This window comes from Ovis canadensis, chromosome 5 (genome assembly GCF_042477335.2).
Source record: "Ovis canadensis isolate MfBH-ARS-UI-01 breed Bighorn chromosome 5, ARS-UI_OviCan_v2, whole genome shotgun sequence".
In the NCBI taxonomy this organism is placed as follows: domain Eukaryota; kingdom Metazoa; phylum Chordata; class Mammalia; order Artiodactyla; family Bovidae; genus Ovis; species Ovis canadensis.
In genome coordinates this window covers 106,508,077-106,532,667 of record NC_091249.1, presented here as the reverse complement: position 1 = coordinate 106,532,667, position 24,591 = coordinate 106,508,077, and the positions used below count along the sequence as shown (strand labels likewise).

General features: G+C 35.0%; 1 protein-coding gene across 3 annotated transcripts in view; it reads left to right on the top strand.

Moving 5' to 3' along the window:
- Positions 1 to 24,591, top strand: part of KIAA0825 (KIAA0825 ortholog) — a 429,746-nt gene that overhangs the window by 69,626 nt on the left and 335,529 nt on the right. For all 3 annotated transcript variants that reach the window (XM_069590144.1, XM_069590145.1, XM_069590146.1), the window contains exons 4-5: positions 3,555 to 3,723; positions 6,771 to 7,440. In XM_069590144.1, the coding sequence (XP_069446245.1) occupies positions 3,555 to 3,723; positions 6,771 to 7,440 (839 nt within the window). The remainder of the gene's footprint in view (positions 1 to 3,554; positions 3,724 to 6,770; positions 7,441 to 24,591) is intronic.

The following is a 24,591-nucleotide window of genomic DNA, read 5'->3' as shown; positions in this document are numbered from 1 at the left end:
ATTTCTATTTGCTGAATTACCTTGGTTATAATCTCACAACTGACCTTGTTTCTAAAGACAATTAGAAGCAACTTAAGCAGAAAACAACTTCAGTTCAGTTCAGTTGCTCAGTTGTGTCCGACTCTTCGTGACCCCATGGACCGCAGCACACCAGGCCTCCCTGTCCATCACCAACTCCTGGAGTTTACTCAAACTCATGTCCATTGAGTCGGTGATGCCATCCAGCTATCTCATCCTCTGTTATCCCCTTCTCCTCCTGCCTTCAATCTTTCCCAGCATCAGGGTCTTTTCAAATGAGTCAGCTCTTTGCATCAGGTGGCTAAAGTATTGGAGTTTCAGCTTTAGCATCAGTCCTTCCAATGAACACCCAGGACTGATCTCCTTTAGGATGGACTGGTTGGATCTCCTTGCAGTTCAAGGGACTCTCAAGAGTCTTCTCCAACACCACAGTTCAAAAGCATCAATTCTTCGGCGCTCAGCTTTCTTCACAGTCCAACTCTCACATCCATAGATGACTACTGGGAAAACCACAGCCTTGAGTAGAAGGATCTTTGTTGACAAAGTAATATCTCTGCTTTTTAATATGCTGTCTAGGTTGGTCATAACTTTCCTTCCAAGGAGTAAGCGTCTTTGAATATCATGGCTGCAGTCACCATCTGCAGTGATTTTGGAGCCTAAAAAACCAAAGTCTGACACTGTTTCCCCATCTATTTGCCATGAAGTGATGGGACCAAATGCCATGATCTTCGTTTTCTGAATGTTGAGCTTTAAGCCAACTTTTTCACTCTTATCAAGAGGCTCTTTAGTTCTTCTTCACTTTCTGCCATAAGGGTGGTATCATCTGCATATCTGAGGTTCTTGATATTTCTCCCGGCAATCTTGATTCCAGCTTGTGCTTCCTCCAGCCCAGTGTTTCTCATGATGTACTCTGCGTATAAGTTAAATAAGCAGGGTGACAATATACAGCCTTGACGTACTCCTTTTCCTATTTGGAACCAGTCTGTTGTTCCATGTCCAGTTCTAACTGTTGCTTCTTAACCTGCATACAGATTTCTCAGGAGGCAGGTCAGGTGGTCTGGTATTCCCATCTCTTTCAGAATTTTCCACAGTTTGTGGTGATCCACATAGTCCAAGGCTTTGTCATAGTTGATAAAGCAGAAATAGATGTTTTTCTGGAACTCTCTTGCTTTTTTGATAATCCAGCAGATGTTGGCAATTTCATCTCTGGTTCCTATGCCTTTTCTAAAACCAGCTTAAACCAAAATAAAGACAAGTGTCATGTTATTTCTGAAAAACTAGATGAAGATCTTGCATCATTTAAGTCTATTGATATATAGACCTCATCCCATCCAAGATTACCATCTCTATTACCATCTTCATAACATATATGAAAAATAACATTACCTTTTAGGTGTTAAAAATGAATTTTTAAATTATTTTTGACATTAAAGAAGAAAAAATTGCCAAGTTACATTACAAACTGACATTCATCTTAAATTTTGAAAATATTCATTTCTATAATAATTAGGCAATAAATCTCAAGACTTTAGCAAGATGTACAGACAGTGGTGAATGGCAGAATGACACGTTATACAGGCAACTAAAAACAAAATCAGGTAGAGATATGATATACAGCTAACTAAAAACAAAATCAGGTACAGATATGATATACAGCTAACTAAAAACAAAATCAGGTAGAGATGAATTCTTTCACCTTAAAATTTGTGACAAATGATTTTAAAAGTCAGCTCAGCTGACTTCAGTTTGTATCAGTGAGGGAGGTCCTCTGAAATGCAACTGCTCAATCCCTTTATCAGTGTTTGAACAAATTACTGAAATCTAGCTCTCTGAAGGCTTTACTCTATTTATAAGTTGTAGTTATTGGCCTCTACCCAGATTCAGATGTTAGAGATTAGCCTAAAAGCTGAATCTTGATTGAAATAGATTTAGGTAGACTAGCGGCTGAGCCTGTCCAGTTCACATTGCTGCAATCTATTAGGTTTCACTGAATGAGACACAGGAGGATGCTATAGTAAAAAAACTTGGATAACCTGTCCCTGGAGTCAAGGTGTGAGCTTAGGGCATCGTGTTCTCAGTTCAGAGAGGTGCATACGTAAATATAGAAAATATATGCCAGTCTTGTGCCAGATGTAGAAGTGGTATTCCTGAATAAGCCTGTCTCATCAGAAAACTGAATGGCCTGTGGCCTAAGGAGCTGTTGTTTTTCTTGTAAGTTCTTTGTTTTCATGAAAAGGCTTTTGATTCTCAGAATGTATTTGTTTCAAAGTAATTTGGGTTTGAATTCACTCGTGCTCAGAAGTCTCCTGAAAAGCTTTCCTTAGAATTTTACAGTGTATGTTTCATATGCATGCAATACCTTATACATTTTGAAGAAAAGAATTTCATATATCGATTTTAATTATCAGAGCTTGGGTTCAAAATGTTTCTATCACGTGTTTATAATGAACAGCAGTGATATTTTCAAAACAGTAGCAACTTTTTGGGTACAGATGTTTCTTTATACTGTTAAGAAGCAAATGCATAACTGGTTGAGGTGAAGGGATTCAGCTTCAAAATAACTTTCCTGTTCATAAGCTTTCTTGCAGTTTAGATCTGCTGCCATCAGGTGGTAGTAATATGTCATATCCATGTGGCTCCACAAATGACATTATACTTATGGTCATCACAAGATTTATAATAATTAATGCAGATTTGTAAATGAAAATTAACATATCTTTTTAGTTTCAGAGCTGAAGATACTTCTGATGGAATTTTTAAAACGTGTGTATTGGTAGATGCAATTGGGCATGTTTTCTCTCTTCGTTTATGTATTGTAAATGAAGAGTTTCATCTTATGCTTTCAAAAATTTTAGAAAATACAGAAAAGTAAAATTAAAAACACCAAATTTTCATCACTCAAAGATAATTGTTATTAAACTTTTGTTTCATTTTCTTCCAGTCTTATTTTTTTAACATGCAATCTCTAGTGTATTTTGAATTTTTTGGTTGTTTTTCTTTTGGAGTAGAGTGTAATGGCAGGAAAAGATACTTAGCTGTAGTAACTGTATATACAGCATATATCTTTTATAACTTTTAATTGTAACTTCTTTGTTCCCGTTTTCTGATTTCTTAATTTGGATTGATTGAGGTTTGCCATAATTTAGTCAATATATGTTTCTGATTTGGTCATCAAGAGCGTTTTATCTCTTGTCTTCCATCCATTGCCTACCAAAAGGATCATTATTTCATTGCAAATATGTTTGAAATTTTATTTAACACAGATGAATTTCCAATTAATCTATTAGTAGCTACATATGTTTCCTCTATTGCATTTGAAATGAAACTGTCAGAAAACTTGAACTTCCAGTTTTTAATTATGAATGAAAATATACAGTTTTCCTGTTACTATTTTTATATTATATGGATGTTTTATAATTTTGTAAATTATGTGTCACCAGGTACTGCATATAAGCATTTGAGGACCCTATGATATTATGTGACAGCTCCATTACCTACTTCCTACCAAAATAGTTTTTTTCTTTTCTTTTATATAGCATAGAACATTGCATTAAAGAAATACAGTCTGAAGTTAACAAACAGTGTCCAGATGTACAGCTGCAAACGACGACTGACTGTTTTGAATGGCTAAATAATTATAATTACAATTCATCCAAGTCACCTTCCATTCCCCATGGAGATTTGATAAACTTTCTCAAAATACTGGTAAAAATATATATAATCTTTGTTTTAATGGTGGAGTGGGGTGGGTGAACCTGGGCTACATTTCGTCCAGTTTCCATATATAAATATTTATTTCATTGACCATATTAGCCTGTCATATTGAGGGTTTGTGTTTTGTTTTACTTCTCTATCTGCAGTGGAATCCAGTGAGCTATGTGTTTTTATTTTCTACTGTGATTTTTACCATAAAGTGAAGTTTATATAAGTGGGCATTAAGCATTGTAATTCCTGGGTGACTTGTGGTATATTTGCCGTATCACAAAATGTATTGAAATATACCACAATTGTCCATCAGAAAATTTGGTATTTATTACATTTTGTGTCCCTTCACAACTACTCATTTTCCTGGGCTCACTATTAAGCACAGTAAGATCAGCATTGATTGTATCTGTTAAGGAGCCTTGTCCACCTCTCCATTCATTCCCAACCTGCAGGCATATCTAATTCTTTTCAATCGAGGCAGCAATTTCTACAATACCACTGTTAATTGATGGAATATTATTACATTGGTCACTCTTGGATACTGACCACTTTCTATGTTAGAGAGGTTTTCATAGCCTTCAGTAAGAATACTTATTTTATTTTACTTATATCTACAAAGGCAGCTAGCTTGCAAAATCAGTTTCCTAGGGAAATAGCACAATTGTTAGAAAGCAGATTTCTGTAGCTATGGTTTTAATTTAATTTAGGGGGTGGGGAAAGGGCACTGTTTTTGTCTAAACATCAAACCTCGACTCAGGCAGATGTGGAAAATATCTTGAGGTTGTAGATGGCTTAGGATGACAGAATCAGATGAAAATAATTTCTGGCTGTTATTACTATTGCAGATGTCTCTTTAATGTTTACAGAGTAATAAAAGGAAGAGAAAGGAAGATTATATGCCCTGAAGGCTTATTCTTTTAAGAAAATCCTCTCACCCATTATCTCTTGAAGGTGGAGCCTTGAAGAATAAATATGGATATAGTTATTCCTTTAATTTCTATTAAGAGCCATGTGTAGTGAATTTCATTAATATTGATGTAATAATGCTTTCTCATTTAATTAAAAGCAAAAGCTTTTAATTATCTTTTAATCTGTCACACATAAGTCATTCTCTATTCACTGCAGGGCAAAGGCCGCCTTAGTTTTTGCTCAAATTCATTAGACTGGTAGGCCCCTTCCAGACCTAGGTTTTTTTTGTTTTTTTAACATAATTGATTATGTTATTTTGAGAACGGAACCACATTATTAAAACAGATCCAGATTAATACGACCTTATCAAATTTTTACATGCGGAAAGTGTCAATCTTGACAGTATTTTTTCATACCTCAATTTTTTTCCCCATAAAATATTTTTGTTTATTAATTATTTAACTGTTTAAACAAGGAACAGAGGTTCTCATTATGGCTGTTCTATAAAGTCATTTTCAAAATTTAAGCAATCAATACCTAACACATGTTTTAAACCTCTGTAATCTATTATTCTTTAAATGTTTGCTTGATCAAGTATTTACAGTAATTGACTGATTTAAAGAAACCCACGGTTGAGGCACTAATAAGACCAGTTTTTCTCTATAGAATTTACCATAATGCTGGTGTTCTGGACTCCTGTCTAAGGACATGTATTTTCCAGAAAGTATCAAAAAGATCTAAATAGAAGAAAGAGAGAAAGTGGAGCTTCAGAAAAGTCCATTTACTTTTTGGTTCTCTAGAGTGTGGATGGAAAGAATGTGGATGAGGGGAATGGAACCAGGCGTCCATTCTCGGTTCCGCACTCTGTTGTGTGTGACATTTGGAAAGTAACTTAAACATGCTGCACTGTAGTGTCCTTTCCTGTAAATTGGGGTCTTAAGTATCTGCATCACAGAGTTTTCCTTATGAATAAGTCAGAGACTCTAGAGAAAAGTGCTTTTTATATAATAAACTGCTATACGGATATTAGGTATTATTATTTATTACAGATAGAACATCAAATTAGACATCACAGCACTTAGAAGCACTGAGAGAGAAAGTGCCCTAGAATTTGTCTCAGAGTTGTTCATGATTCTGAGTCACAAATAATACCTGTGTTACTTTTATCAATAAGAAATTTCAAAGCTGGACTGATTTTAGACTGCTTGAACCTTGCTTCCACTAAAAAAAAAAAAAAAAAAAAGCAGCTTGTTGCTACTTAGAGAATATAAACTAATGTCTTTATGACCTGAAATAAACATTAGGAGAGTCAGCGTGTAAAGAGAATTTGTGCATTTAATTCCAAGTCCAAACAGAAAGTAATTTTTTTGTTCCTTTTCTATTCTTAATTACACCTATAATTGTTTCTGTCAGTTAACACAGAAAGTGTAAAAAAAAAAATTTTCATATCTTTTGAAGAACAATTCTGAGTGTATTTTTTTTTTCTCATTTTGAGTTAGTTATTTCTTTGGAGAGAACTGAAATATTCTCAGTCTAATTTCCAAAGTAAAACCTTTCTTAATGTGACTCAAAAAGAAATTTAAATGAAAGTTAAAATCTTCAAATGTATTAAACTATATTTCTCAGGATGGCAGCTATTAGTAAGCCCTAGGCATAATACTTTGTTTGAAGGTGTCCATTCTCTATGTTCATTTGGGGTTTTATAATAATAAGTATACTCATTCAGGCATGAAAATTATCTACTAGGTGTTAATTAGGGGTGTCATCTTGAATTTATTTTGTCTTGGGGGTACATTTCAGTTGATATTTTACTATAGATTTTTATTTAGAATTTTTAAGCTAATGCTTCCATACAGCTCAGGTTATATCAGGAATGGATAACAATGAAGAAAAAACTGTGTGTCTAGAAATCTAATTGAAAAATTTGCTCATCATCTGGGCTTTACAAAACTTAACAGACTACAAAGCTAATATTCTAAAATGTCTGAACTGATTAAATTTCAAAGGCAAAAAAAATTTTTTTTAAATCATAGTATTGATTCTTGAAATGAATTATGAAATTCTGTATAACTGTAGAAATCATTTTATCCTTCTGCTCTTATAATCACATTTCTAACATTATGATTTACTTTTATTAGCGAGATTTGTTGAAGAATGAACAAAATCAAGAAGAAATGGTATTGAATTTACTTTGGGACCTCTCCTGCCAGAGCAGAGTTTCATTCCCATCCACTGTAAGTGGAGCATCTTTCCATTTCCTCTCTAGGACTTCTCTTCACTCTGTTGAAGATCATTCCTCAATGGATGTAAAGTCTTTATGGGATGATATAAGACTACATCTTCGACGCTTCTTAGTGAGCAAATTGCAAAGCCACAATGAAATAAACAATTCACAGCAAAAAATTTTGTTGAAAAATCAGTGCATACAGCAACTCTTATTTCTTTATCCAGAATCAGAAGTTACAAGCAAGTACCAAAGCATACAGAATAAACTGTTGACCACACTTCTGCAGAACTGTTTTCCTTCTTTTAGCAGAGAATCAAATTTAGACATAATGGCTGATAGATACCAAGGTACAATACTTAAGTTATACTCAATGATAAAAGAGGATTTTAACACACTACATGAAATTTTAGCTCCATCCTCAACAATGAAATTCATTAAAGAAACTTACCTGGATACTGTTACAGAAGAAATGGCAAAATTTCTTGAAAAATTTTGTGAGCTGCAGTTCAAAGAAAGTGCTGTCCCTGTGGTTAAAACAAGCAAGAACTCCGGCAAGCATAGAGGAACAGTGCATGCTTTGGGTTAGTGATTTTTTTTAAATTTCTGTTTGGTTTAACTTAATCCTTTTGAAATCTTTACTTTTCTAACTTTTCTATTTGGTTAAACTTAATTGCAAACTTGAAAATAAATCAGAAAATAAATGTAAAATTTTCCACTTCACATTTCTTTTACGCTTTTCTTTTTCTCTAAGTATAGTAATAGAAGTGTTTTCTTTCCTGTCATTAAATTGTTAAAGATATTGGAATGTAAGTCAGAAATATTACCAGTAAGACTTTCAGTTTTCTAATCACATAAATTACTGGATGAAACATTTAACTCATTGTATCTTCCAAGGCTGAAGCTTTAAGTAAAGAAAATTGTAGAAGATTTCTTGACATTTTCACTAATTAAAATTGAAAGTTTAAAATTCTGACATTTTAGTCAGCCGATGTCAATACAGACCTATTATGAAATGCTAATTATAAAATTGTATCTTATAATTGGTTGTGGAAGCTAGCATTGACTATAGCTGATTTTAAAAGTTCCTCTGATGTTGTTCCTATAAGAATATATACAGTGAAAGAGGATTTGAAGATTCTTAATTTTAATCAAAAGATAAAGGAAGAAAGAATCTGTTATAATATAATACATTTTTCTTGTCATTTTAGTTTCTTACCAGTGAAGAAAAATTAAGGTTGAAAATATGATTATTTTGAAAATTATGATTACTCATGCTTTTACGTAGAATGCTGAGATATATTTCTAAATATATTCCTAAACTGTATTTTAATTAATAATTATTTAAGAATTATCATTTGGTGACTTGCTGTTTTTTAATTTATAATCACTTCATAAAATTTACATAGCTCACTGTATTTTTCATACCTTCCTTAATAAGATACCAGGGTACCAAATTGCTCTGATATATGAATATATTATATGAACATGATATATGAATTTTCAAATAATTTAATGTTTTCTCTTAGAATATTTATTTTCTTTGGGAAACTACCACATCACAGAACAGAGATGCATCACCCAAGTTAAGGTCACAGCAGAATACAAAGTCAGTTCATTTAGGAACATTGCAGTTTTACTCAAAGTAAATAAATCTTCATTTTAATTATCACATAAATTTTAAATACATTTTTACAAGTATACTTATTTTCTATAATTTTTAAGTTCTCTCAAAAAATTTCTGGTTACTTGTAAAGTGCTTTCAATATGAAAATTTTATATGTGCTAAAAATGATTAAAAATATGTGTAAGTTGCTATGGAGTCTTTAGGGCTGGTAGTGAAGTGTTTTCCATTCATAAGAGAGAACTATGTGTGTTGGCTTTAACACCAAAATTTGAAGCCCTTTCCAAAAGTCCAAATGCACTGAACTTTCTCAAGCTGCTTTATGTGAATTTTGATATAAATCACTTGTTAAGTGAATGTTTTCCTTGTGCCAAACACTGTAATAAGCACATCCCTTTGCTTAATATCCCAACTTCATAAACAACGAGAGAAGCTTAGAAAGATTAACTTGCCTTTGGTCCTTTGCACCAAGTCAGGATTCACATGTAGGTCTTTATGTCTTCAAGACCCATGTTCTTTACCATCATGGTATTGGGCTTTAAAGTGTAAAATTAAATGCTTTGTCTCTGTAAAAGAAATTTCCAACAGCACTGTTCTAGTGGGCTGCCTGAAAATCAGTTCAGTTCAGCCTTCTTGAGTACCTGCCATAGGCAAGGCATTTAGCAGCTACCATATTGAAGGTTTCTAAGCTATACAAGGTAAAGGGAAGAAAGCTAAATGAGTTAACTGCTGCTAAGGCTGTAACAGAGAGCAGTCATGGTTTCCATGAATATTTAGCCCAATGAGCAAATTTTTATTTATTAAAGAAATACAGTTTGAGACTACTAAAATAATAATGTATAAATAATTATAAATAATTTGAAATCTGTAATAATTTATATTCCTATGTGAATAGAATCTAGATTGGCTTGAGTGGGTTATATATTATCTTTTCTATATGTCTGTGTGTTTATTCACCAAGTCTTTGATATTTTGCCTGAAACCCTAGACATTCTCTTAAGTAACAATAGCTCCACATTTATCTGGTTGGACACTACAAGATGTTATTTCATTCTAACCACCCAGCAAGGTAGGTAACATTATTTAGCTCTATTGTGTAGTGAGAAAACTAAGACATAGAGATATTCAGTAACTTTGGTCAAGGTTACAACGTGAAGCCAGCATAGTCTGTCTGACTGTGGTGTCCTGACTCTATGATTATGCTCTATTACCTAAAAGAACAGGACGGATCTAGCTCATTCCATTAAGAACACTGCTGTGAATGCTGTGTGCTCAGATCTACTTTAGTGTTGTCATTGTTTTCTCACTTTCCTCTAAACTATCCCGCACTCTGCTCATTCAAAGAGGTGTCTTAAGCAGACCTTGTATATACACTAGTCCTTTTTTTTCCCCCAGCCTTATTGAGATATAATTGACATACAGCATTTTGTAACTTTAAGATGTACAGTGTGTTGACTTGTACCCTTAATATTTCAAAACGATTGCCACAGTAATGTCCACATAATTACGATTACTTTTGTATGGTGAGAACACTTAAGATTTGCTTTCTTAGCAATTTTCAAGTAAATAATGCGTTACAATTTCTATAATCGCAATGCTGTACATTAGGCACCCAGAAATTATAAATCTTCTAACTGGAAATTTGTACCCTTTGACCAGTATCTTCTCCATCCACCATCCCCTGGTAACCACCTTATATTCTGTTTCTTTGAGTTCTGTTTTTTTAGATTTCACATTATAAGTATTACCATATGTATCTGTCTTTCTTTGACCATGTGACTTATTTCACTTGCATAATGCCTTCAAGGTCCATCCATGTTGTTGCAAATTGCAGGATTTTCTTCTTTCTCATGACCGATTAGTATTCCTTCCATTTTAGGTATCTCAATCTCACATATTCTTTATCCGTTCATTCGTATGGAGTACGAAATGGCAACCCAGTCTAGTATTCTTGCCGGAAAATTCTATGGACAGGGAATCCTGGCGGGCTCCAGTTCATGGGGTCACAAAGAATTGGGCATGACTGAGCAGCTAAGCACATTCATTCATAAATGGACACTTACTATGGCTATTGTGATTAATGCTGCAATAAATACGGAAGTGCAGATATCTCTTTGACATCTTATTTTCATTTCCTTTAGATATATATCTAGAAGTAGAATTGCTGACAGATTTTCTATTTTTCAACTTTTTTGTGGAACCTTACCATTTGCTACAGTGTCTGTTGTACCAATTTATATTCCTACCAACAGTGCACATGGGTTCCCTTTTCTCTACATCATCACCAGTGCTTGTTATCTGTTGCCTTTTTGATGATAGCCAAGGGTAAGGTGATATCTCTTTGTGGTTTTGGTTTGGATTTCTCTGATGACTAGTGATCTTGAGCATCTTTTCATGTACCTGTTGGCTATCTGTATGTCTTCTTTGGAAAAATGTCTCTTCAGGTCCTCTCCCCATGGTTTAATCGGATTTTTGTTGTTGTTGTTATGGAGTTGTATGAGTCCTTTAAGTATTTTGGATATTGATTTCTTACTAAGTATATGGTTTGCAAGTATTTTCTCCCTATCAAAGATTTTTTTTTTTTTTTTTTTTGGTGGATAGTTTCTTTTGCTGTGCATTAGCTTTCCAGTTTGATGTGAAAGTGAAAGTGAAGTCGCTCAGTCATGTCTGACTCTTTGCGACCCCATGGACTGTAGCCCACCAGGCTCCTTCCATCCATGGAATTTTCTAGGCAAGAGTACTGGAGTGGCTTGCCATTTCCTTCTCCAGGGGAATCTTCCTGACCCGGGGATTGAACCCGGGTCTCCTGCATTGCAGGCAGACGCTTTACCGTCTGAACCAACAGGGAATCCCAGTTTGATGTAGTCCTGCTTAGTAATTTTTGCTTTTGGTATTATATCCAAAAAATCATTGCCGAGACCAACATTAGGGAACTGTTTCACTATCTAGGAGTTTTATGGTTCCAGGTCTTAGGTTTTTAATCCATTTTGAGTTAATTTTTGTATGTGTTGTAAGATAAGGTACAGTTTCATTCTTTTGCATGTTTTATCTACTCTTCCCAACACCATTTATTTAATCCTTTACCCAATGAGTATTCTTGGTTCCCTTGTCAAATACTGGTTGGCCACATATGCAAGAGTTTATTTCTGGGTTCTCAATTCTGTTCCATTGGTCTATGGGTCCACTTTTATGTTTTGTTATTTGAAGAAAATGATGAAATAATGTCATAATGTAAACACTGCAGACTCTTGGTGGTTTGGTAATCTATCTTAGGAAAAAATAATATTATTTTTGCAGATACTCTTTTTTTAATTGGGATTTTATTTTACTTATTCATTTTTGTTTTACTTTTTGGCTATGCTGCACAGCATGTGGGATCTTAGTTCCTAGACCAGGGATACCCCCTGCACTGAAAGCACAGAATCTTAACCACTGGAACACCAGGGAAGTCCCTAGATAATCACAATTTTAAGTGATTAAATCATTGAATTACTTTTAAAATTGTATTTTCTTTGGATTTAAGAGAAGATATTGCATCTTTTCTCAGTGCTTGGAAAGGAGAAGATTGTTTATGTGTAGTAAAGTTTAGTTAGATAAATTCACTGTGTTTTAATATGCAAGAATGTAGTTAGAAAACTTCAACCATAGTATAAATATCATGATCCCCTGTCTATCTTACATTGAATTTTCCTTGGGGTGATTGTTAACTTGAAAGAGAAAGACTTAAGAGTATATGATACATGCCTTTGAGTGTTTTGAAGGTTTCTAAAGATCTGCAGTGGATGAGAGGTCAAAACTTAGTGGCCTCTACCCCTCCCATTTCCCAATTCCTTTATATTTTGTTTAAGGAAGATTGGGGAGTAGGGGAAACAGAATCCCTCTAGGGATGAAAAGATCCTTTGAAGAAGACCCTCAAGTCAAGATAAAAGTAGAATTTTGACTAGGAAGGCACAGATCACAACTGGAAATGTTGTGATCAACTAGATCAGTCAAAACCACCCTAATTTCTCTCGTCCTCCTCAAGTAGCTGAGTGATTGGCTGAGTGATGGCTGAGTGATGCTGGCAAGGAAATTTGAAGTATACTGAGGCCAGTATGCAAAGTGTGGACAAAAGAAGCATCTGTATGGTAGTGTTGCAGAGGAGACCAAGTCTCCTAGAAGGATAACACATCTCTTGACCCTGCTGTGTTCATGAGACAGAGGGGGAGATCTCCATTAGATCTCTGATGTCAACTATGCTTGTTGTTTTCTAACCCCACATTAGTAGATGCTGGAATTTCAAATAATACAAAACAGTAATGGGGGAAAAAACAAATTCTTAAGAGAAAGTTATATCTTTATTCAGTTATCACAAATTCCTTTAAAATAATAATACAATTTCAGGGGTTTTTGTTGTAACATTTTTTAAAATACTGATAAATGATATTGTTGATTAACTTTGTTTTTGATCCACTGTTTTTATCATACTTGCTATTCTTTAATGAAATACTGGTACTTTCTTTGTTTATAAGTACTTGCTCTCAAAAGGGGAAGAATACAGTTATCAGAGTCAAGTGTGCTTGTGTGAAGCTCTCATCCCCTTGTTTATGCAACCTTAGATAAGTCATTTTGTATCGTTCTATTGATAAACGATAAAAGGAAAGGGTTATATTAGATAATATATCTAAGCTTTAACTCTAAACTTATTGTGACTTTGTGACTTGGAAAATATTCCACAACCACATTTTATGCCTACAATTTGTCACTGGAAACTGTCAGAATTATTTTCCCTACTGACTGACAGTACCGCTACATTAGCTGGCTGAGTATGTGGCTTTGTGTGCAACTGTAACACATACAAAACATCCTTTAGGTTTTTATCTGTGTGACTTTTTCTCCCCCAGTGCAACTTGGAAGAGAACAATGTGTAAACTTCTCACTTCCTGCAATTGCATTTTTGACTAGACTGGGAGGGTGAAGAGGGGAGTCTGTGATTAAGCAAAATCAGGAAGTAGAGTCTCTTCTTGCAGCTGACATCTGAAGCTAGAAATTCTTTTTGGGGCTTCCCTTTTGATCCCACAACCAACTGTTCTTGTTTTATTTTTCATTTCGATTTTTGGGTCATTGTAGCTTTTTAAATCAGATCATTGAAAATTAAGATCACAGGCAAGAAATGGAAATACGATATTATTCTGTATAGTGATTGAAAAGAAATCGATATGCCTTTTCTCTGGCATGTATTTGAAGCAGGGATTTAATAGTGACTGAGTTTTTTTCCTGAGGAAGAACCAGCTTGTTTCTGCAATGTTGTAGACAGTACGCATGGACTAAATACTTTTTCTAAAAAAGTGTTTCTGTATCCATAAAAACCCCTCTGTAAGTACAAAAAGCCTCAGAATTAGGCCTATAAAGCATGGTAGGGTGAGTGATATTGTCTTAAGAGTCTGTGAATAAGAATTTGACAAGCTATGTAATAATGAAACAGTTGTACACAAATTAAACTTGTGTAAATAATTTTAGTACTCTCTTTAGCTTGTGAAGAAAGTCAAAAGTAATTTGGGTTTTGGCATAATTGATCGTAAAGCCTTCCCTCCTGCCAGTTCAGCTACATGACACAGTGCCTTCTTGAGACTTCTCGAATGTGCTCATGCATCCATGCCATCAGTGGAGATAGTGGGCTTGTCTTCCCTTTGTATGAACCAGGAGGATATTTTCCACCCAACCTAATTCCTTTCTGTACTGTCTGTTTCTCTATAGTAAAAGTATACAGGATGATCCATCAAGGTGAGGGTGAAAGCTAGAGCTATTTAGTTTCATTTCGTCCTTTATATAAGAGGACAAATTTTTTATGCCATTTAAAAAAATGTTTTCTGTGTTAAACTCATTCCCAGACATTCTGATTCTTGAGTTTTAGTAAGGCACAAATAGCTTAGGCTCTATTTTACACTAAAAACTTGAACAGTGTATATACTTTGCAAAGGATACTACTCAGAACATGATTTCACCATTAATTTTTGTTAATATTTTCTCATTGATCATCTTCATTTTTCCTTGTTCAGTTCAGTTCAGTCACTCAGTCATGTCCGACTCTTTGCAACCCCACGGACTATAGCACGCCAGTCTTCCCTGTCCATCACCAATTCCCGGAGTTTACTCAAACTCATGTCCATTGAGTCGGTGATGCCATCCAACCATCTCATCTTATGTCACCCTCTTCTTCTGTCTTCAGTCTTTCTCAGCATCAAGGTGTATTCAAATGAGTCAGTTCTTCACATCAAGTGGGCAAAGTATTAGAGTTTCAGCTTCAACATCAGTCATTCCAATGATCACCCAGGACTGATCTCCTTTAGAATGGACTGGTTGGATCTCCTTGCTGTCCAAGGGACTCTGAAGAGTCTTCTCCAACACCACAGTTCAAAAGCATCAATTCTTTGGTGTTCAGCTTTCTCTATGGTCCAACTCTTGCATCCATACATGACCACTGGAAAAACCATAGCCTTGGCTAGATGGACCTTTGTTGGCAAAGTAATGTCTCTGCTTTTTAATATGCTGTCTAAGTTGGTCATATCTTTTCTTCCAAAGGCAAGTGTCTTTTAATTTCATCACTGTAGTCACCATCTGCAGTGATTTTGGAGGCCCCCTCAAAATTTTCCTTGTTATCTATTTACAAATATATAAAGTCAGCTACATAATAGATACTCTTTTTTAGATCCTTTTAATTTGCTGTGCACCTTGCTAAGTACTTTATGTATTGACACACCATTTGATTCTTATAACATGTCTGAAAATCTGGATATCACTTGTAGCTCAGTTGGTAACGAGTCTGCCTGCAGTGCAGGAGACCCAGGTTCGATACCTGGATTGGGAAGGTCCCCTGGAGAAGGAAATGGGAACCCACTCCAGTATCCTTGCCTGGAAAATCTCATGGACAGAGGGCTGCAGTCCATGGGGTCACAAAGAGTCGGGCACGACTGAGCAACTAACTAACACTAATCCCTGCCTTATAGTTACAGAAACTGAGGGTGGATAAGCTGAATAGCTTTCCCAAAGGCCCACTGCTGAGATGTATCTTGACTGTAATTCAAATACATTGCTGAATTATGACCAAAACTATTCTCTCAAATACTATCTCTTTCTGAATGAATTCACTTGCAAGATCAGAAACCATTTTGTAATTTGAAGAGTAATTCCTATGAGCCACAGATCCTGATTTTTGTGTTGGACTTATTGGAATTGCAACACACATATTGATTGTTTGCATATAAAATTAAAGAAACTTGAATTTTGAAAGCAGCTGTTATAGTAAGTGCAAGGTTACATCACTGGGTTGTCTGCTCTGCAACATTTGGAAAGAAAAAAAAAAAATCCAAGACTTCCATATTAACACATGAAAAGGAAAATAATAATGTTAATTTTTTCCTTAATATAAAAAAATATGTAGAAGAGGCTCTCATTTTATTCCTAGAGAAGTAGGTAATCTACTTAACTTTAAGGCTTTACCAGAGTTAACCTAAAAAGTAACTGTTACTGAAATAGTTGAAGCAATTACTGCCAGGTTTAAGATCGTTTTTATCATTAATTAATAATAAACCTAAAGATTAGCAGTATGTTTGCAAGATGCTTCCACATCTGGGTTTTTGTTTTTTTTTAACCTCCCTTTGCTCCATCACCAATCTGAAATTAAGCAGTCCAGCAACTCCAGTTCTTGTTTCATGGGTGGAAAAAAAACTATAGCGTTTCAGCTAGTTAGCAAATCAAGGTGGAGATGAAGCTTAGGAGTATCTTCCCACTATACCTCCATGCCTCATTAAAAAATGCGTGTGTGTGTGCTAAATCACTTCAGTCATGTGTGACTCTGAGTGACCCTATGGACTGTAGGCCGCCAGACTCCTCTGTCCATGGGATTCTCCAGGCAAAAATACTGGCGTGGGTTGCCATGCATTCCTCCAGGTGAATCTTCCCAGCCCAGGGATCAAACCCGTATCTCTTAGGTCTCCTGCATCAGCAGACAAGTTCTTTACCACTAGCGCCACTTGACAAGAAAATAAACAAATAGAATTCCTTATTCTAGTGTTATTTGAACACTAGAATTTTTCCCCGAAAGAGTTGGTGTTTTAAAATTCTTCCTACTAAAGGTTTTATCATCTGTGAAAATTACTTATTTGATTAAAAACTATGAGGAAAAGGACTGTATGTATATGTGCATAAGGGGAGGGTATTTGTTATGTGCTTGGGTAGGTACATGATATTTTTGCATATGTACATGTATCTTTATTTACCTAAAATGTTTTTCTGCTAAATATGTGACTAGTTTTCTGACCCCATTATTTCACATTAAATCTTCAGAGACTTCTGAATTTTGTTTTAAAGACATTAAAGCAATAAAAATGGAAAGTATATTCTGTAAGAGAGAAAGGGGATGCAGTTTCGCTTTGGTAATATTTTTGCTCCCATGTAGCAACAATTAGCAATTATCGACTTCCTCTCATGTGTTCTTCATAAAGGTGGAAAGAATATTTTATTAGTCATATTCTGTAAGACATTCAGTTACTAAGGATGATAGATAAAAATGACTTAGTAGTTTCTAATGAAGACTTCCCTGGTGGCTCAGTGGTAAAGAATCCGCCTGCAATGCAGGAGATGTGGGTTCGACCCTTGGTGGGGAAGATCCCCTGGAGAAGACAATGGCAATCCACTCGAGTATTCTTGCCTGGGAAATCCCATGGACAGAGGAGCCTGGCAGGCGGCAGTCCGTGGGATCGCAAGAGTCAGACGCAGCTTAGCGATTAAACTACCATACATGAGGGGTCATAGGTCAGCTTGAGATTTATATTCCTTATTAACCATTCAATAACATTTTTTAAAAATTCAGAAGAGATTGAAATACTGAGATTTTTTTAAACTGTTATTTTTTTAACTTGGAAAAAGAAATTATCTAGTTAAAAATATGTGACATATTAAGAGAAGAGTGAAAGTAACTAAACAAATTATTGGAAAAAGGTTCAGAATAAGATTATTCTAAAAGTAAACAGTTATCTTGCAGCTCTTCTATACTGAGCAAAAAATGTGGATGAGTAATACACATGGAGGTGGTTGCAGGCTAGAAATTCAAGTTCTATAGAAAGTGAGTTGATAAGTAACTAATACACGCTGTCTAGAACTTTTCTGCTTTCCCCTGCTAACATTATTTTTGTCATTCTATGTCTTGATATATAAACACAAGGATAAATGTGAATGCTGAGCTTTGTTGTTTTAGGTAAAAATGTTTACAGGTTTATAGTTTTATAGGTCATGAATCCCTGAATTCTTGTTTAACATATAGATATTTCCAGTGGATTAGTGTAACCTTGAATGTCGTTTAACTAACATATTTTTTCCTCGGGTTCTCAGAAAATGTAATATGTGCCTTCTGGTTACTATAGTATTAATCAGTTATTAATAGCAAACTTTTTTTCATAAACTTTCAAGAAGAAATGTTTAATAAGTCAAAAGACATTGGTAAGATCCCTTTAAAGATGTACTCTAACGGAAGGCTGAAAACTGTAACAGACTAACTACACCTCAAAATTCTTCGTTAGGAAAATCACCTTGGCAAATATATGTTATGTTATAATGTTTTCAACATCGTTATTTATATGTAAATATGAAAATCTGTGACCATCAGTGTCTCACATCTATGAAGTCAAATATCTTCTGCCTCAAAGTAGCTGTCATGTAACACCTCCACCTTTATTGATTTTTAACTGCGGGGAAATCTGAATCTTCTACACCTGGGACTTTAAAGATTCCTTGTCTACACTGGCCTTTTCCGAGTTTGGACAGATCTGTCTGCACTGGGATGTATACAGGAGAAACTGCTGTAGCTTTGAGAGTCAGACCAATCCCTCCCTCATATTTGGAAAGGAGAAAATAATCCTTAGCTTTGGGTAAAATATTTAATAAGAGTTACAATGAATTTCCAATCAGAAAGGCTTTTGCCTCTGTCATTCTTAAAATCGATTATCTGTTCTTTTGTTTAATACATTTATTTTCAGTTTGCTTTAGTTTTATCAGGATATTCATAAGCAGTTTGATGTCGGGATATTTAAATGGAAATCTAAAAAATCACCACGAAGTGCACTAGATTGCTTCAAAACCTATCAATATTTGTTTTTGAGATTTCTTTTCAACACTGAGTAAAAACAGAAAACCCTTGTCTATTACTTAGAAAAGTGTTGCTGACCTTATTACTAGTTTAATCTCTTCCGTAATACAGTTGTAGGAAGTACCAAGTTAGCAGGTAAAGTGATAATGAGAGATAAGAATCTGAAAAGGCCCTTGGAATTATGATGCCAGTGATATATGAAAATCCAAATAATTTGAAGTTTTGATATTTTAAATTTCTATGACATGGTCATGCTGAACTAATTTTAGAATATCTGTCATTGTTTGTCCTCCAAAGTAGAAATTATCTTAAATTTAAGATTCAGTATTAGCATTTCCATTAGCAAAAAGTAGTTGTTGGAGTGGACAACCAGGTTTGCAAAATTATCCTTAAAAGAAGAGAAATAGCCTCCAAATTTTATGATGATCATTATGAGAGAAAGTTATATTATAAAAATGTTTTATAGTGTCCTCCTATGTCTTTTTTCCAAACTGTACTAAAATCATTGCTCATCATTGTTAATGTACTGTTAGTAGCACAATAAAATAGTAATCCTTCAGCTGTTTGACGAGTGTGTACTTTTAAATGGATATTTTTCTTGTAATTTTTGTTAGTCATGGTTACAAAAGTCATAAAGTTCATGGTTATTGGTATATGGGTCTTGTTAGTAGAGCCTGAACCTAAGGAGAAGCGGGAAGATGTAGCAATTATAGCCCCTAGAAGATTTAATAGCCAAGATCTAATATGGACTCTCTATGTTAAAATGAGAAAAATCCTTATTCAACTTTATAGATAAGATATTACTGCACAGATTTTGTTGAGGCTTTATGTTCACTGAATCCCTCTAAAGAGACTTGTATTGTCTTTATAGTGCTTAAACAGTTGGCTATCCCATAATTTAGATTAAGCATATGCAAATTTATACAAGCTCTGTGTTTATTGATAAGAAATAATCTCATGTTTTGCATTGTTTCTGTGACATATAGACAACAAAATATAAATCCTTTTTATTTCTATGAAAGGCACTCATAGGGATTTGGGTTACAAAAAATGCATACTTTCTTGACATTTATGATTATATTTAAAAACAGTATTACTAAATACTAAATTTGGTGATGATCACTCAGTGATGTACCAATGTGAGTTTGTTTTTTAGTTTTTGTTAAATTTTAATCATGTGCCAAGTTTTCTGAGACACGAAAAGGAAACCAGAGATCAGAGGGAGGTTTAAAAACATTAAATACACTGATAAGGTTTGTATCCTTGTGGTTTTTTTTTTTCCTGCTATCCTGACAGTTCTTTAAGGTTCTGTCATTTTCAATCAACAGAGAGTACATGTGATCAGTATATCTGATAAACTTGTCAATGCCTCTTTAAAGCAGGATTCCCCAACCTATTCAATTCAGATCCCCCTGCTTCATTTCAAGTATCATCTTGATAAGACAGAGCTATGTCACAAGCATCTGTGTATAGCCAGCTCAGTCTACAACTAATTTGTGCAGGAAAAAATTAAATCAGGAGGTAAATTATTTCATGATTGCTCATTCCCAACAGAGTTGGGCATCATTCTGAAGAAAATATCAAATAATTGGTTTCAGGCCGTGTCAGACACATGCAATTCCCTTCTCTAATGGCTGTGTGTGGTAGCACCAGGCCTCAGGGGTCAGCAAAGAACTGGAAATAGCTTAGTGCCAGGCACAGCAATAGAGAGTCAGAGCACATAGGAAATGAAGTGGCAATAAGTGCAATCCATAGGGGAAATGTGCTTCACTTGGAGTTTAATATATCGGTTCAGAATCTGGCAGGAAGCCATGCAACAATTGTTTACCTTTTTGTCAGCATCTGCATCTGTTCTGTTTTGTAAACAGCACTTAACTCTCAGTCGGTAAATGCTGGAATCAATAACAACTGTTAAGGGATTTCCTCTCCCCCCCCCTCTTTTTTTTTTATATTCTATAACAAATGCACACTACAAACAATGTTTGCCTTAGATTAACAAGGAACAGACATTAACAGGGTCAAAGGGATTTGGTTGGGAACATTTTATAGCTTCTTGGGTTTACAGTAATTATATCTGTGTGATTTGAATGTATTTTGTAACCTATCCAAATTAAACTGTTAAAAAAATGCTAGCAAGCAGTAATGAAGATGATTTTTTATAATTATCTTAAGTACTGTGTATAGAGAACTGCTGGCACTGTTTGTAATAATTTAGTTCTGTGCAATATTGTATATTACAGCTGCTATGCAGAAATATTAAGTTGCCTTTTGCAGTTTTAGGAAATTAGTGATTATATCCAGCAGTACTAATTATTTTAAGCATACAGTTATTAAAAAAAATTACACACCACAGTGAGACATAAAAAAGGTTCGATCTGTGACTAGTGCCTATAAAACTAAATATGTCATTAGTAAATGCAAAAAAAAAAGGGAAAACACTACTTTTAAGTTCACTGTCTTCAGGGACTGAATAGATGAATGCTGTCATAAATGCAGAATTGTTATAACAGTTATAACATCACTGAAAAGTGAATATCACCAAGATCAGAGGAACACATTATTGCTGATGGGTTTATGCCTGCATCTTTCCACTCACTATTTAAAAATTATACTCCTTAAAATTTTCCTATATGCAATTGCTAAATTGCCTCATTTTCATTTTATTTGATTACTTCATATCTGATTTTAACCAAACCTGGTTTGTTTTTTTCTGCTTTTACTTATATAATAAGCATTAAATCTTAGGCTGTCCCATTAGTTTTTGTCAAATAATGATTTCTTTGAACCTTTCACTGGATAACCATAAACCACAAATAAAATTTGGGAATTATTTGGTCAGATCACCTAATCAAGATTTCTATTTTCTTGTCTTTTCAGAATTTTATGTCTAAGGGTTTGGTGTGAATTCTTTAACTTCCTCAACCGTTATTTTGCTATTTTACTTATCTAAATTATTTTGACCAACATTTTTTGAAAGTTTATTGTATTTTTTATGAAATAGTTATAATTAGAAATAAGAGTTTGAAATTTTGAACAGTAATATCTTTCGTACCTTTATCAATCCGGAAAAGTACTTTGGCTTCATTTTCTTCACTGTGTATTATTTGCTTCTTTGACATTCGGTCACTGTGTATGAAATTAATTAATATATGGTAATATGCATACAACTACAAGTTATATGTGATTGTATAATATAAATTCATTTTTATCACCTAGAATGTCTAGAATTTTATTTTCCATTATCCTCAGAATCACAATCCAGATTTCATAAATTTCTGCTTAAAATGTTTATTTTGAATGAAGTATAACTTGTTTTTAGGCTCAGAAACTAGAAAAGAGTTATCTGTCTTTCGTAATGTACGTTCTATCTGAAGATAGAGAACATACCTTATTAATCCATTCCATTATGAATTTATATACTTCTGTAAAAAATAAACTGATACTTAATACTGCTGCATGTTCTGATCTATAAATATAAAGAGAAAAGATCTTGGTAGATAGTTTTATTTCCAAATTAGAATCTGCCTTTGAAAACCATAGTCAATGTTTAGACGTGATTTAAGAGGTCAACTAATACCTTTTATAATTACTTCCTTTACCAAGGGAAAATGGTTACATGGCTCCAATATCTCTCTAGAAATTTAAAGAATGTAAAAATGAGACTTTAGTTTCTATTGTTTGTGCTTTGTATCTTTAACATCTACTTGATAGGTGAAGAATCCACCTGCAATGTGGGAGACCTGGGTTTGATCCCTGGGCTGGGAAGATCCCCTGGAGAAGGGATAGGCTACCCACTCCAGTATTCTGGCCTGGAGAGTTCCAGTCCATGGGTCCCAAAGAGTCAGACACAACTGAGCGACTTTAACTTTCACTTTTGCTATTTAGTGTTAAATATTTTAAATCACATCCTAATCACTTAGTATGCAAGTTTAAAAGTTATGATTGAAATTTTCATACCAAAGGTCAAAATATTCAAAGCTTTATTGTTCCTAAATTAATATAGGTGACTATCTTGCATTTATGTTAGCATTAAAGTTAACTAGCAGAGCTTGAAAAATTGTAGTGGTTATTATGTTCTGATGGAATCGATAAGGCACTCATAGGGGGATGGATATTGTCTATGGATCATTAGCTAATTAAATAAAATTGATTGTTAAGGTAGCCCTGTGTTGTATTAGGTGAAGGAATCATTATTCCCTAAGCAAAGGGAAAATTAAGTGCTAATTAACAGGTTATGAAGTGTGCAGTAGTAGTAAGAGAGTAAGCAACATTTCCCCAGAACAACTTACCTGCCTCCTGAGAAACCCGTGTGCAGGACAAGAAACAACAGTTAGAACTGGACATGGAACAATGGACTGGTTCAAAATTGGGAAAAGAGTATGTCAAGTTTGTATATTGTCACCATGATTATTTATCTTCTATGCAGAGTGTGTGTGTGTGCCAAATTGCTTCAGTCATGTCCAGTTCTTTGCATCCCTATGGATTGTAGCCCACCAGGCTCCTCTGTCCATGGGATTCTCCAGGGAAGAACAATGGAGTGGGTTGCCATACCCTCCTCCAAGGGATCTTCCCAACCCAAGGATCGAACTGGCATCTTCTGTGTCTCCTGCATTGGCAGGTAGATTCTTTACCACTAATGCCACCTGGGAAGCTGTCTATGAAGAGTATATTGTGCAGAATGCTGGGCTGGATGACTCACAAACTGAAATCAAGATTGTTGGGAGAAATATCAACAACCTTAGATACACATATGATATCACGCTAATGCCAGAAAGAGAAGAGGAACTAAAGAGCTTCTTGATGAAGGTGAAAGAGGAGACTGAAAAAGCTGCTTAAGAGTCAACATTCAGAAAACTAAGAGCATGGTATCCCATCCCATCACCTCATGGCAAATAGATGGGGAAAAAGTGGAAGCAGTGACAAATTTTCTCTTCTTGGGTTCCAAAATCACTGCAGATGGTGACTGCAGCCATAAAAGATTCTTGCTCCTTGGCAGAAAAGCTATGACAAACCTGGACAGCATATTAAAAAGCAGAGACATCACTTTGCCAACAACGTCCGAATAGTTTAGAGCTATAGTCTTTCCAGACCAGAGATGTCCCTGGTGACTCAAACGGTAAGGTGTCTGCCTATAATGAGGGAGACCTGGGTTCAGTCCCTGGGTTGGGAAGGTCTTCTGGAGAAAGAAATGGCACCCCACTCCAGTATTCTTGCCTGGAAAATCCCATGGATGGAGGAGCCTGGTGGGCTATAGTCCATGGCGTCACAAAGAGTCGGACACGACTGAGCGACTTTACTTTACTTTATAGTCTTTCCAGTAATCATGTACAGATATGAGAGTTGGAGCATAATGAAGGCTGAGCACTGAAGAATTGATGCTTTTGAATTATGGTCTTGGAGAAGACTCTTGAGAGTCCCTTGGTCAGCAAGGAGATCAAACCAGTCAGTCCTTAAGAAAATCAACCCTGAATATTCACTGGAAGAACGGATGCAGACACTGAAACTCCAATACTTTGGCCTCCTGATGCAAAGAGCTGATTCATTGGAAAGACCCTGATTCTGGGAAAGACTGAGGGCAGGAAGAGAAGGGGGCGACAGAGGATGAGACGGTTGGATGACATTATTGGCTCAATGGACATGAGATTGAGCAAGCTCCGGGAGGAAGGACAGAGGAGCCTGGAGTGCTGCAGTCCATGGGATCGCAAAGAGTCAGACATGACTTGGCTACTGAACAGCAAGCCAATGGCATCTGGGAACACCAAAGTCAACAAATTGATTGCTGATAACTAGTTGTATTTTTCAAATTCCCCAACATAATATTAAATATGAATTTACTCAACACCATAGCAAAAGTTTCTGTATTGAAATCTTAACATAATGAAATTTGTATATTGTGCTTTTAAATGCTGTGCTTAGAATTTATTCTATACATGATTCTTTACTTACATGTAGTATGTTTGTTGGAGAAGGCAATGGCACCCCATTCCA